This window comes from Cordyceps fumosorosea (genome assembly GCF_001636725.1).
Source record: "Cordyceps fumosorosea ARSEF 2679 chromosome Unknown scaffold_37, whole genome shotgun sequence".
NCBI lineage: Eukaryota > Fungi > Ascomycota > Sordariomycetes > Hypocreales > Cordycipitaceae > Cordyceps > Cordyceps fumosorosea.
Window position 1 is genome coordinate 56,661 of NW_017387337.1, and position 13,448 is coordinate 70,108.

Sequence of the window (13,448 nt, forward strand, 5' to 3'; positions counted from 1 at the left end):
CAGCTGGATGGCACCGGCACGGAGATGGGGGGGTTTGTATCGAGTATGGAAAGGCACAGATGGTGGGAGTAGGTAGCATCAACTATTATTATCCCCGGAATGTGTCTGCTGGTATAATAATCCATAATCCCCCATCCCCCGACACACTTCTCATCCTGACCTATTCCCTTGTGCCTGTTCATCTCCTATCTTCCTGTCTCGGACGGGTTCCTTGAAGACTTCTTCCTTGAATTGAAGACTTCCGAGCAAGGACATCCTTGACAATGTCTGAGCGTACGCCCTACGCCCACGAGGACCCCGTCAATGACGGCCCTCCTACTCTCACCACTGCGGATGAAAAGGCCGGGATCGCCGCCCATCATGCTGCCGTCGACGCCGAGGTGCACCACCTTGCCGAGAAGCGCGGCGATGGCGCCGACGGCCTGGCGCCCATGGACGACATCGAGCAGGTCATGACCAAGATCGAGGTGCTCAGCGTCGAGGAGTGTCGCCAGATCCTGTCCGACATGCTGGAATACCACAAGTACGACTACAACTTCAGCGAGACGACGCGCACCCACTTCGCCCAGCTGATCGCCGGTCCCGCGGACGGCCAGACGCCCGAGGAGTGGGAGACGGAGCTCAAAACGGAGACGGCCGTCAATAAGTTCTTCTCGCCGTATCCCGAGGTCCGGGCCATCACCACGCCGACCGACGACGAGGATATGCCCTGCGAGACCCCTCGTGCCGTCTTCCTCGGCCTCTGCTGGGCCGTCATCTCGCAGTTCACAAACTCCCTCTTCAACTCGCGCTACCCGCAGATCATCCTGTCGTCGGCCGTCGCCCAGATCCTGCTCTACCCATGCGGCATCCTCTTCCAATACATCCTGCCCGACTGGGGCTTCACCTGGCGCGGCTCCCGCGTCTCGCTCAACCCGGGCGCCTGGTCCTACAAGGAGCAGATGCTGGCCACCATCATGATCAACGTCGGCTCGACCTCGGCCTACTGCTTCTGGAACATCCAGACCCAGACCGTCTACTACGGCGACAAGTGGCTGACGCCCGCGTATAGCATCCTGCTGCTGCTCGCCACCCAGATGATGGGCCTCGGCTTCTCCGGCCTCCTCCGCCGCTTCGTCATCTATCCCGTCGAGGCCATCTGGCCCAGCGTCCTGCCCACCCTCGCCCTCAATCGCGCCCTGCTGGTCCCGGAGAAGCGCGAGACCATCCACGGCTGGTCCATCTCCCGCTACAAGTTCTTCTTCATCGTCTTCGCCGCCATGTTTGTCTACTTCTGGCTCCCCGGCTATCTGTTCCCGGCCCTCAGCACCTTTGCCTGGATGACCTGGATCGCGCCCCGTCACTTTAACCTCAACATCATCACGGGCTCCCAGGCCGGTCTCGGCTTCAACCCGATCCCGACCTTTGACTGGAACTACATGTCCGTCTACTCGCAGCCGCTGGTCTTTCCCTTCTTCGTCACCATCCAGCAGTACATCGGCACCATCATTGGAGGTCTCTGCATTGTCGGCCTCTACTGGAGCAACGTCCGGTGGTCGGCATACCTCCCAATCAACGACTCTGGCATCTTTGACAACACTGGTGCTCCCTACAACATTACCCGCGTCGTCGTCCCTGGAACTGGCACTCTTAACCAGACTGCCTATGAAGAGTACTCTCCTGCCTTCTACAGCGCCGGAAACCTGGTTCTCTACGGAGCCTTCTTCGCCTTCTACCCTCTGACGTTCGTCTTCATCTTTCTGGATGCCTGGCGTCCTCTCTGGCGCGCCACCAAGTCGATGTGCGCGTCCATTGCTGGCGTCACTACGAGTTTCTTCAGCGGAATCGGCAAGTCGGTTGGCTCTCTGGCCCGCGGCCGTGTTGGCGACAGCGCTCGCCACATCTACGGCATCTCCCAGACCGAGACCTCCATCTATGATGGATTTGACAACCCTCTGACCAACCTGGTCCGCAAGTACCCCGAGGTCCCTGATTGGTGGTTCCTGATCATTGCCCTCATCTCCTTCATCTTCTCCATCATCATCCTGACCCAGTGGCCCCAGCTTGACACGCCCGTCTGGACCATCTTCTTCGTCATCGGCCTGAACCTGGTTTTCCTTGTGCCCATGTCCTACTTGTACGCTATTTCCGGTACAACCGAGGGACTGAATGTCGTCACTGAGTTGATTGTTGGATATGCCCTTCCTGGCCACCCTGAAGCCCTCATGTTCGTCAAGGCATTTGGCTACAACATCAACGGTCAAGCCGACAACTACATCTCGGACCAGAAGATGGGCTTCTACGCCAAGCTACCTCCCCGCGCCATGTACCGCGGCCAGGTTCTCAGCGCTTTTGTGTGCAGCTTCATCGCGTACGCCGTTGTTCAGTTTGCCGATACCCAGATCCCCCACATCTGCGACCCCAACCAAGAGTCCAAGTTCAACTGCGCCAACGGCTCCCGAGTCTACTTCTCTGCCTCCGTGGTCTGGGGTGCCATCGGACCTGCTCGTATCTTCTCGCAGATCTATCCAGCCCTCAAGTACTGCTTCCTGCTCGGCTTCCTACTGGCCATCTTTTGGTGGACGGGCAAGCGCTTCGGCAGCCACATCCGCAACGCCGCCAAGAACGCCCTCCCCGGTGCCATCTACACGCCGCTCAACCTGGTCATCTTCAAGCCGCTGGCTCTCCTCAAGCACATCCACCCCTCGCTGATCATGAACGGCTTCCTCTTCTGGGCGCCCAACAACCTGTCGTACTTTACCGGCGGAGTGTACGTCTCGGCGGCCTTCATGTACTATCTCAGACGGTACAAGACTGGCTGGTGGGAGAAGTACAACTACCTGCTCTCCGCGGGCATGACTGGCGCGGTCGCCTTTTGCGGCATCATCATCTTCTTCGCCGTGCAGTACCACCCCAAGGACATTCACTGGTGGGGAACCGACATTGTCGGCAACACCATTGACGGCCGTGGCCTGGAGGGTGCACAGTCTTCGCTGCTTACTTTGAATGGCACCTTTGGTCCGTCGAAGTGGAACTAAGAGAGATGGTGGAGTGAGGTTGCAGAAGTTGAGTTCGGTTGTGAAGTGAATGGTGGTCAGGTGTTTATGTCGTGTGGCCAAATGTTTATAGCGGTCTGGCGGCAGTGTTTATAGTTCAAGTCCTGGAGACTATCCTCATGATGACAATATACCCAGTAATTATCTTTTACTTTCCAGCTTTCCTCGTGTGCCAAGTCCGTGTCAGTCATGGTTCCTCCGTGGGGACCGGACATCTCAGCTCAGCCTTCCGCGGGCCCGTCTCTGCCATAGCCCATTTCTGCACACAATGCTGCGCGGGCTTGCACTCAGCCTTGTACGATGCAGATCTGTTAGATCCGCGGGCTTGCAGGGTGAAACTCCATTTTTATCCCCCGGATAACGACCTCGTCCGCGTCCTCGTCCGCCGCGGAGGAACAAAGCCAACAACAGCATAGCGTCGAGTAGCGTCACCGCGATGCGACCCTGCTCCGTGAAAATGTGACGAAGCAGGGACAGTGTTGCTCGCTCGGACCAGCCTCTCCGCACGCAGAGAGAGGCTCCGTGGGAATTCGGCACAGCCTAGATTTGACTGATACGACTCCGAAGTTCCGGCCGGTCGAAACGGCGGTGTCTAGCAGGGATGATGGACGGTGGAGGAGAGGATATAAGGGGCGGCGCAGGGTCCGATGCGGAAATGGAATGCGACCATTCGGTTCATCAGCTTTCACGTTCACTCCTCTGCCCTCCGTGCTTGGCAAGAGACCGGCGAGGCTCTCTACAAAGACACGTATTACACCCAGACGACACGATGGACGCCCTCCAGATGCGCCCGCCGCAGGACCCCCAGATCATCGAAGACGCCAAGAAGCAGGACTGGTACGTCGACTTTGACGACGTCAACCCCGAGGCCCGCGAGATCCTCGAGACGTACAGCGGCGTCGCGCAGGGCGACGTGGTGCAGCACGTCAAAGACATTGTGAGCTCCCCGTCCCCCCGCAAGCCCTCTCTTCCGGTGCAAGCTACTAACCATCCCTTCCAAAGCGAGAACGTGCGATTTCCATTGTAAGACCAACTCCTCCCCCCCTCCCCCCCTCCCCCATCTCGTCCCTCGACGGCTAGCTTGCTGACCCCCGTCTGTAGTTCGTCTACCCGTGCATCGGCATGGTCAAGTTCCTCGACATCGAGATCAGCAAGACGCCCTGCTACCCCGAGATCCTCCGTCGCCTCTCCTCCGGCGAGCACTACCTCGAGGTCGGCTGCTGCTTCGGCCAGGAGCTCCGCCGCTTGCTCCTCGACGGCGCGCCCGCCACCAACCTGCACGCCACCGACCTGGACCTGTCCTTCGCCGCCCTCGGCCACCTCCTCTTCCGCGACGCCCACCGCCTCCCGCCGTCCACGTTCGTTGCCGCCGACATCCTCGACCCTGCCGCGGACGAGCTGGAGCGGCAGCTGCAGGGCAAAAGTAGCATCGTGAGCGCCTCGCTGTTCTTTCACCTATTTGACCACGCGCAGGGCGTGGCCATCGGCAAGCGCTTGGTCGGGTTGTTGGATAAGAGTAGGAAGGGGCTGGTGGTGGGCGGACAGGTGGGCGGTGAAGAGTACGAGAGGAAGAGCTGGTTGGGGATGGACTTGTACGTGCACGGCGCGGAGTCGTTCAGGGCGATGTGGAGGGAGATTGGCGAGGCGACGGGGACGACCTGGGAGGTGGAGATGAGGGAGGAAAGGCTGGTGCCGACGAGCGTGCTGGAGAGCGGCAAGAGGTATTACATGATGCGGTTTGTGGCGCGACAGCTCTGAGCGAAGAGGAGGAGAGGAGGGGGAGAAAGGTTGGCACAGGTGAGCCAACCGGGATGGATGTGTGCACCGTTTGTTTGCACTGTTTGTACACTGTCACTCCTGACATGAGAATATTCACCATGGATGCAATATATTGCAATGTCATTTAATACAACTGGCTTGACTATATCTCGCAAAGGTTGGTAAGCACGAGTCTGCTAAGATATGGAGTGCCTGAAATTAAATTGAAACCTGCTTGTATAGTGACCGCTGACACTATTAAATAATGCAGCATCTTTTGCGTCTCTGTCGGCGCCTGCCTTTGTTGCGTGTGAGCTTACACTCTAATCTTCCGCTTCTCGCCTTTGTTTTTTTTTTTTAAAAAAAAATTGTCTTCCCCGTAAGTAAAGACCTATGCTGTCAGCCCGTACAGCGTTGTAACTAATGACAAGCCCATGCCAGCATTCTTCCGTCTCGTCCTCAACCCAGCCTCCCTCGTCCCCGACAGCCCGATAATCCCCCAACACAACCCGACAGCTTTCCAAACTTTCATTCACCAGTGATATTGTACCTTTGAACGAGGACTCTGCCGGGCTGAAAAACGCCCAGCCCGGCACTTTTCCCAGTCAAGCCCCGATCGCCGCCACCCCCCCAGGGCCGTCAGGGTCCATACCCACAATGCAGCCTTATCCTCAACTCTAATACCACCTCGCAGAGCCTCGTTTACCTTGCCCTTTCATACTCGCTGTCTCACCCCAAGCCAGTCAGGCTGCGGGCCTTGCCCGATCCAGGCATGTATGGACGGCACTTGCACGCGCTGCCAGGGCCCATCTGTCTTGGCTCGTCGTGCTTCCCGGGGTCAGTCCCTGACGCATGTCGGCGTCGAGCATCCTGTATGGCTCCGCGTCTGTGTCTTGGTTTGTTTCGATGATGAGGCTCGCGGCCTCGTTGAGAGAAACTCAACGAGCCTGGACAGGCACCTCGTTTATTCCGGGGTCCTGCATGCCAGCTGAGTCTACGCTCCCAAGTCGGAGATGCGTCTGACACGACGACATCGTCAGCTCGTCAACACATCCAACTATATAAACACCTTATCCTGCCACTCATCCATCATCTCCCACACAACTTAGAACTCCCTTCAAACTACCAACCTCCATCTTCCAAAGCTCACCACCGCCACCATGAAGTTTTCCCTGCCCACCATCCTCGCCCTCCCCCTCGTCGCCCTCGCCGCGCCCTCCCCCTCCTCCCCCGCCTCCGACGTCCAAGCCCGCGACTGCACCATCCACGGCCAGTGGGACTCCAACTGGGTCGAGTACGGCAACTCGCGCTACCGCGTGCGCATCTGGGGCGACGGCAACACCAAGGACCGCTGGTGCGACTTTTACTGGAGTGCGTCCTTCCTTCCTTCTTCCTCCCTCTCCGCTTCCCTCCCCCCCGGCCAGAACTAACACAGCACGTTCACAGAGTACGGATCTTTCGTCACCATTTCCAACCCCGCGTGCTGGGTGGACGGCGACAAGGCCATCAGCGACGTCAGCTACGGCCGCGGACCGATCGGCTACGAGCAGTACAAGAAGACCTTCTGGGACGCCTTCATCGCCATGGAACGCGAGACGGGCTGCAAGCTGGACGTGAACCTGTAAATCATTCGGGATTGGGAATGGATTCGGAGTGGATTCGGTGCTTGGGACCGAGCGTCTTGGCAGGTCATACGGCTCATGAGTACTCTTGGAGCTGCCATTCTGGTTAGATAGCATCTAGGCACAACACTCATAGAGCGCGCAATTTTATCTAAAGCATCAAGAGATCATCGACCTCTAAAGGATCCCTGCATTGTGGTAGTATGGTAATCATATCAGCCTCATTATGCTGCAACAGCCGCTTGGCAGCGCCCCCGACGCCACAGCCTTACATTGTCATGCAAGCCACGACCGCAGATCATTCAGACTGGACGGGTGTATGACTGAATGCCATACATTTAGTCGGCTGTCCCGAATAAAGAGCCTGCACAAGAGTAGCGCGTCTTGCTCCATTTGCCGACGCTCGAAAAGTATAACATTAAATATTGAATATACAGCATTGTGTAGGTTCCTCTAGGAAATCAGTATTTTACAGTGCCTCGCCATGCCAAAACCAAAACCAAGCACAAGCAACAACAATCAAGCCTCGTAAAGATCGTCCCCGTCGCCGTCCAGTTGCGCCTCATCAAAGCTTGATTCGCTACTTGGTTTGCGGACGTCCTCGCCCGCGCCATTCGTGTCGGCACCCTCACTAGGGGTGACTGTCTCATCATCGGCGTCGCCATCAACGCCGTCCTGTCCCATAATGGCAGCCAGACGCGCTGCTCGGCCCTCTTTTTTCCGGGGTACAGGGGCTATGACTGTTAGCAATGCTGACTACTAATACCAGGGCATGCATCAGCTTACCTCGTCCATTTTCCTGTACATAGAACCGCCGCAGCAAGGCAACGGCATCGTCACGGCCCCATCCACCTTCAATCTCGTATCCCGGATCGACGTTTCCTCCATCACCGCCGCCGGGGGGAAATGACACACCCAAGCTCCCCCCAGTGCCATCAGGAAGTTGGATGGGTTTCGCAATGGGGTGCGCGCTCGCCGTCTGGCCGTCCTCCCTAACAGGCAGCGAGTTGGCGTGCAAGCTGAATACGCCGCCGGTGCCTCCAAACTTGTCATTGACAGCGCCAAAGTAGACCTTCCTGATCTTCAACTGACGCAAAAGCGAGGCACACATAATGCAGGGCTCTACAGTGACGTAGAGCACGCTCTCAGAGACGATGGACCGGTCGACGCGCTCGACGTCGAGCATCTTTTGTCCATAGGGATAAAGGTGTCCCTTTTTGCCGTCTTCGTTGCCTTCGTGGGGCGCCACATCAGTGGACAGCGTTTCTGAGATGGCGTCGAGCATTTCCGTCTCCGACGGGCTATCTGCCTCGCCAGCCGCCTGCCGAGCTGCCTTTTCCTCCTCGCTCGCCGCAAGACGAGCCGCTTTATCTAACTCCTCCTTATCCGTAAGCTGCTTGGGCTTGAGGCGGACGGTACGAGGGCCTTCCTTGTTCGGGTAGGAAAACAAGGCGGCGAGGGCCATGTACTCTGCGTGGCGAGTTCCGTTGCGGGTGACATTGGTGGCGTTCATCCCTCTGGCAATGACCTTGCCATCGTGCACCAAGACGCAGCCGACAGGGGTTTCGTTGATTTTAAGGGCGAGGCGGGCCTAGCATGTTAATGTTGCTCTGATTGTGGGAGTGAAGCTTGGTGGATGGCTTACCATATCCAGAGCCTCGCCGATAAATCGCAGATGCTGGGCGCGTTCAGCGGCAATAACGGGGTCGTTGAGAAAGCTATAGTCGATTTCCGGCTGCTCCTCAATTTCTTGGGCGGGCTCCTGTTCCGCCGAGGCCTCTACCGTCTTGACTGCGTCGCCCTTTTGAGGCGAGTCGACAATCTTGAGGGTGGTCAGCGAATCCGCGAGCTTCTCGGGGGGTACGTTTTCTTTGTTTTCCTCTCTGAGTGGGATTTGCGAGGAATTTGAGGGCGCCCTTTGGGTAGAGCGCGTATGCTCTGTCAAAGGCCGAGCGGGAGCCATGGTAGAATCGTGTGTGGTTGCTGTTAAATAGTCGTTTTCTTGGGTATCGTGTGCAGTAGATATCGCGTTTCTCAGGATGGCAGCCTCGTCGTCGTGAGCATGAGACTTCACAATATCTGAAAAGTCGCCGTTCAGAGACTGAGACCAGTCGTCGTTGTGGTTGCTACTAGTAGGAGCAGGATTGGTGAGGTGGTTAAGTGAAGGTGGTGAGAGGAGGTCCTTTTCAGACGAAGCGGCGTTTGTAGGAGTGCCGAGATGGGTTTGGAAGGGGCCGTCAAGCTGTTGGCTGCCAGCTGGCGAGGAACCACCAGACCCGTCACCAGCTGGCGTCGGTTTGCGCAGGAGCCGCCGCACCATGTTGTGGAAGGAGCTGCGTAAGCCACCTTTCACCGACTTGAGGCTTGTCATGGCTGTGGCTGTGCAAGCTGTGAATGAACGATGAAAGCGAATAGAATGGATCAAAGTCCCTTGCGGTTTGACTTCTTGCAAACAGTTTGGGGATATGTCCAAAGACGTCTGAAGCTGCCGCGTTTGCTTGGCTCAGTTTGAATCGCAAATTCTTTCAGCACTATCGCTTGACCTGTTTGGGAGTATCCAAAGAGCAGAAGAAGGATTAATCAAGAGAAAATCGTGCGCCGAATTTTCCGTGATAGAGGCAAATGAGGGGAATCGTGCCTCACGATGACAGTGATTGGGCGCTACCTCTGTTTTGCCTTGCTTCACTAACAACGCCACAGTGACGTGCTTGTGCGCCCTCTGACGGCCGTCCAAAAGCAATCACACAGCAAATGCCAAAGTGAATAATCCAAAGGCGATGAAAGTAGAGATGATGAGAGCACTAGGCGCGGTCAAAGAGGACGAAAAGTTAATAGTGGAAACGAGGATAAACTTACAGCAGAGGTATTAATGGTCCAGTTGCGGCCCAAGTGCAGGTTGCCAAAAATGAAACAAAAATGAGACAGAATAAAGTCTAGTAGAATAGACCGGTAAAGAAAAGAAATACACCCAAAAGCCGCTCTGAACGGGTGTGGGTGACAAGTCTTTTTCTTCTTGGCGGGCTGTTGCTGTCGAAAAAACCCTTGTCCGCAAAGATGCAAGTTTGATGGGGTCGAAGAAAAAAAGGGTCAGGGGAGATGAAGAAGGATGGGAAGGTCGCTTATAAGGAAGTGCCCAGACGAGAGATCCCGTGGGTACCAAAAAACTTGGAGCGAGAGACACAAGAAAAAAAAATAGTAAAAGAATAAATAAAAGGCGGTCGGTACGCCAATGCCGTCCTACCTACCAATCTCGTTCTCGTCCGCCTCGTAAATTGGTTTCGGTGTCGCGCGGCCGGGTTGTACCGCAGGATGCAGGAAGTGCAAGGAAAAGGAAAGGTCAAGCACAAATGGCGCCTAGATGTTTTAGCACCAACGTTCTCTTGTTTCCTCTGCCTGGCGAGTTACAAGGCACAGCACAGCACAAGGGAAAGGCGAGAAAGCGCGCCGGCCCCCAAAGAAAAACTGCAGCCCAGCCAAGTTGTTAGTAGAAGGCCGCGCCATGCAACCGTATTATGTAAGCCGACAAAGAAAACTGTATGAAATTGAAATGCTCTGGATTTTAAGATTAATACTGCCCATTCTTCATCAACTCCGGAAAAAAAAAAAGAACGCCGCCTCTCTACTCATCCGGGAACCCGTCCAGGTAATCCTCCTTGCCATCCATGATCTTGTCCGCGTTGAGCGCCACGCTCCAGCGGACCATGTCCGTCTTAGCCTCGCTGCGGTAGCCCTCGCCGTGCTCGTCGATGTTGCTGCCCGCGCTGACCAGGCCGACGCCCCTGTGGTGGCTGAACAGCGGCGGCTGCGCCGCGATGCACTTGTGCTTGCGGCGGCCCTTCATGCCCTTGCAGTAGTGCCGCAGCTGGAAGTCGAGCGGGTCGCTGACGCCGCGCAGCGCCAGCTCCCGCAACAGCCCCCGCGCGCCCTTTTGCGTCACCGCGTAGCCGAGCGAGCACACGCCGTCCTCGACGTGGTGAAAGGCCCGCGTGTGCTTCGGGTACTCGTCCTTGAGCAGGTACGGGTTGGACAGCGAGTACAGGCCGGAGCCGGGCACGCTCGTGTCGTTGTAGCGGAATACGCGGCCAAAGGGCAGGTCGTCGCTGGCGAGCACGGGCCAGCTGACGCCGCAGTGGCCCAGCCACAGCATCTCCCACTCGTCGCCGTAGGGGGACACGCGCGGCTCGGCGGTGGCGGGCAGGGCGTCGATGGAGAACTCGCGCGCCTCGACGGAGCCGGAGGGCTCGGGGTACGTGGGGTCGGCGTAGCGCGCCGGGGTGCCGCGGCCGGTGCCCTGCAGCGGCTGGGTGAGGGCGCGCGTGGCGAGCGCGGTATCGATGAGGAGGGATCGGATGCGCACGTCCCAGTCGGAGTCATCCTCCAGGACGAGGGCGCTGGTAATGTTGCGTCGGACGATCCTGTCAGGGGGGTCATGTGTAAGCTTGGGGTGCACACGACAGGCAAGTTTTCGATTCGGATGTGTTGACGGCTTACTCTTGGAGCGCATTCATGTGTCCTCGCCAGCAGCCATATGCACCCGGGCTGAGTTTCTCGCCTTCCTCAGCTGCGGCTGGGATGGCCTTGGGGTTGATGTCGCCTCCGCGGACGCTGTCAATGAACTCAATGGCGATGTTGCTGAGGCCGGCCTGTAGAACCATCTGGTCGCGTCTGTCTGTGCGGTCGGGCAATCCCATGACAAAGATTCGCTCAAACTAAAGAAAGATGGCGATTAGCGGAAGTTGTTAACGAGTACAGCAGGAAATACTCACCCCAAGTGTGCTATTATTGATATCGTCGAGCAGTCCGCTGACCTTTCTCCCATACATGGCACCCCCCGGCAGAGGGTTGATGAAGTGCTGCCGCTGGTACAACAGGAACAGCAGGCTGACTGCCGCCAGCAGCACCAAAAAAGGCTTCCTCTTCAACGTCGCCATGTAGCCCCTGCTGCCACCGCGGCCGTGGAAGCCGGTCCCTTTGTTTTCATACATTGTCTATGCAATGAAGAGTCGTGTGCATTGGGTGGGAAGTTGGAAAAAAAAGGGATGAAATTTTCCTCTCTCGATTGCGACGGGTGCCGAAAGTATGGGTTTGAACCAAAGGGGTACTAAAAGTCCGGCTGCGCTTCAAGACCCAGCTGCTTTCAGCTGTGCTCCAGCATAGGGCTTTGGTGGCGCAAGGAACAGGATAAGGCTGGCCGGGCTGATGATTGTCAAGGTCGAGACGAGGAACCAAGGCACCAAGAGTTGTGGTTATAATAATATGGCTGCCGTTTGCGAAAAGTTGCGCGTCATTGTCGTGGCGAATTACACGAACAATTGACGCGCCCGAAAACGATGCGCCGCATTCCAGACCTGTCTCATCTGGAGAAGGGCGGCCATTATCAAGTAAAATAACCAAAGAAAGAAAGAAAGCTAAGCCTCCACCTAATAATGCATCTCCATTTTTCTCATCCGTATAAAAGGGTATTATTTCAGGGCGGCTATCCAATAGACCCAGCCCCAAGCAGCTATACGAATATTGCAGCCGCAGGTAGAAAGGGCTGTTGGCGGGGCTAATGCTAATAAGACTAATAATAAGACGGGATGACACTTGACAAGCCCCAGCCTTGCACGGCAAACAGTAGCTTAATAGCTGGTAACTAACTTACCTAGTTGGTTTGTACAATCCACCGGAATGAGCCGAATTACGTGACAGCCAACTCAATCTGGAACTAGCCAGTAACATACATAACTAGTTGGTAGGGCCACACCACACATCAGCCCAGTTGACAGCTCGCCGGAACCAGCAAGCCGGATGAAAGCCTATTTATATAAATACGAGAGGCGCGCTGCTGTTTTTTTTTGGTCAGATTCTCTATAGCTTATCACCCGAGGCCAAGAACCTATCGCCATTACAGTACTGCTGGTTACTAGTGAGGCTTGACAAGTTGTCACCTGTTGCACGCGATCAGCCCGCCCCTTCAAGGGTTACCCTTCGCCTATAGCCCACGACTAGTGCCGCATTAGTTGATACCATCCAACACAAACTCCGCGGCCACATGGGCGGACTCACTCAAGGCAGACTTGTTAGGGCAAAGTCCCTCAAAAAAAGGTTTACACAAAGGAGACACGTGGACAGGTGGCGCGTTGGTGAACCTGTGCTGGGTCTACTGTGCAAACCACCGCCTCGAATGCTCCTCACTCCTCGTTCCCATTTTTCCCTGTCGGCAACATGATCTGCTGGTGTGCCTGACCATTTGCCGATCGCCAAGCCAGAAACTTGGCGACTGCGGATATCTTTTCATTTGCCCTTAGGGGCTCAAAGTGGTGCGCGTAAAAAAAAAATAACGTTCAGAAAAAAAAAAGAGAGAATGTGAAAGCCAGTTCCTGAGAGCTTTCATCACCAGAGTTAGCTGCTGACGGGCGGCAACTCCACGGCGCAGAGAGGTTAATCTTCCGTTTGCTGCAATTCGCCTCTCTCTTGGCTCTCTTGAGGAAAGCAATGCAAATTCATGGCTCAGCACTTGCCAAATTCCCAAGGACTTGGTGACTGCCCATGGTAAGATAATGCCGTAGGCGCAGCGACGCGTATACCGCTTCCGCCACCACAAATTTGGTATGAGAGAGGGCCTGCCGAGGTCAACGACACGACTATTGTTTAATCTATCAAGGTGCTTATACTTGATTTACTTTTATGCAAGCAAGGCCCGCTCCATTTGTGCATGAGCAGGTTTGCATTCTTCTTTCCAGTGCCACAGGGAACAAACTGAGCGAGGTCCCCCCCTCGCTTCTCCCACCTCGCACCAAGTTCCGTGATACCTTCCCGGCCTCCTCATCGGCGGCGGCCGTCACACCCGTTTACGTAGCACTTGATGCAGTTTCCCTCGATCACAAACTACACAAGAAAAAAAAAGGAAACGCAAGTAAAGAACCCCCTGTCGGTGATACAAGCCCAATAGCACACACGCACACACACACACACATAGCATAAACGGAGGAGCAATATTTAGAAATCTATGGGATCAGGTCCCTTTCTTAAATTCAATTAGAAAGCAAGG

The 13,448-nt window shown here is 56.0% G+C and overlaps 5 protein-coding genes across 5 annotated transcripts; 3 read left to right on the forward strand and 2 right to left on the reverse strand.

The window, feature by feature from the left end:
• Positions 1–263: 263 nt before the first annotated feature.
• ISF_08878 (oligopeptide transporter) lies at positions 264–3,017 on the forward strand (the record flags this gene model as incomplete). Its single annotated transcript, XM_018852481.1, has 1 exon — positions 264–3,017. The coding sequence occupies one exon, from the start codon at positions 264–266 to the stop codon at positions 3,015–3,017; it is 2,754 nt and encodes a 917-aa protein (XP_018700317.1).
• Positions 3,018–3,804: 787 nt separating this feature from the next.
• On the forward strand, positions 3,805–4,793 carry ISF_08879 (hypothetical protein; the record flags this gene model as incomplete). The annotated part of the gene is made up of 2 exons (XM_018852482.1): positions 3,805–4,044; positions 4,137–4,793. The coding sequence occupies 2 exons, from the start codon at positions 3,805–3,807 to the stop codon at positions 4,791–4,793; spliced, it is 897 nt and encodes a 298-aa protein (XP_018700318.1).
• Positions 4,794–5,953: 1,160 nt separating this feature from the next.
• On the forward strand, positions 5,954–6,418 carry ISF_08880 (hypothetical protein; the record flags this gene model as incomplete). Its single annotated transcript, XM_018852483.1, has 2 exons — positions 5,954–6,164; positions 6,240–6,418. The coding sequence occupies 2 exons, from the start codon at positions 5,954–5,956 to the stop codon at positions 6,416–6,418; spliced, it is 390 nt and encodes a 129-aa protein (XP_018700319.1).
• A 516-nt stretch (positions 6,419–6,934) lies between these two features.
• On the reverse strand, positions 6,935–8,786 carry ISF_08881 (Cytidine deaminase-like protein; the record flags this gene model as incomplete). Its single annotated transcript, XM_018852484.1, has 3 exons — positions 6,935–7,149; positions 7,202–8,006; positions 8,061–8,786. 3 exons carry the CDS (start codon positions 8,784–8,786, stop codon positions 6,935–6,937), a joined length of 1,746 nt encoding a protein of 581 aa, XP_018700320.1.
• A 1,248-nt stretch (positions 8,787–10,034) lies between these two features.
• Positions 10,035–11,400, reverse strand: ISF_08882 (Glycosyl transferase, family 25; the record flags this gene model as incomplete). The annotated part of the gene is made up of 3 exons (XM_018852485.1): positions 10,035–10,830; positions 10,907–11,124; positions 11,182–11,400. 3 exons carry the CDS (start codon positions 11,398–11,400, stop codon positions 10,035–10,037), a joined length of 1,233 nt encoding a protein of 410 aa, XP_018700321.1.
• Between the last annotated feature and the right edge of the window lie 2,048 nt (positions 11,401–13,448).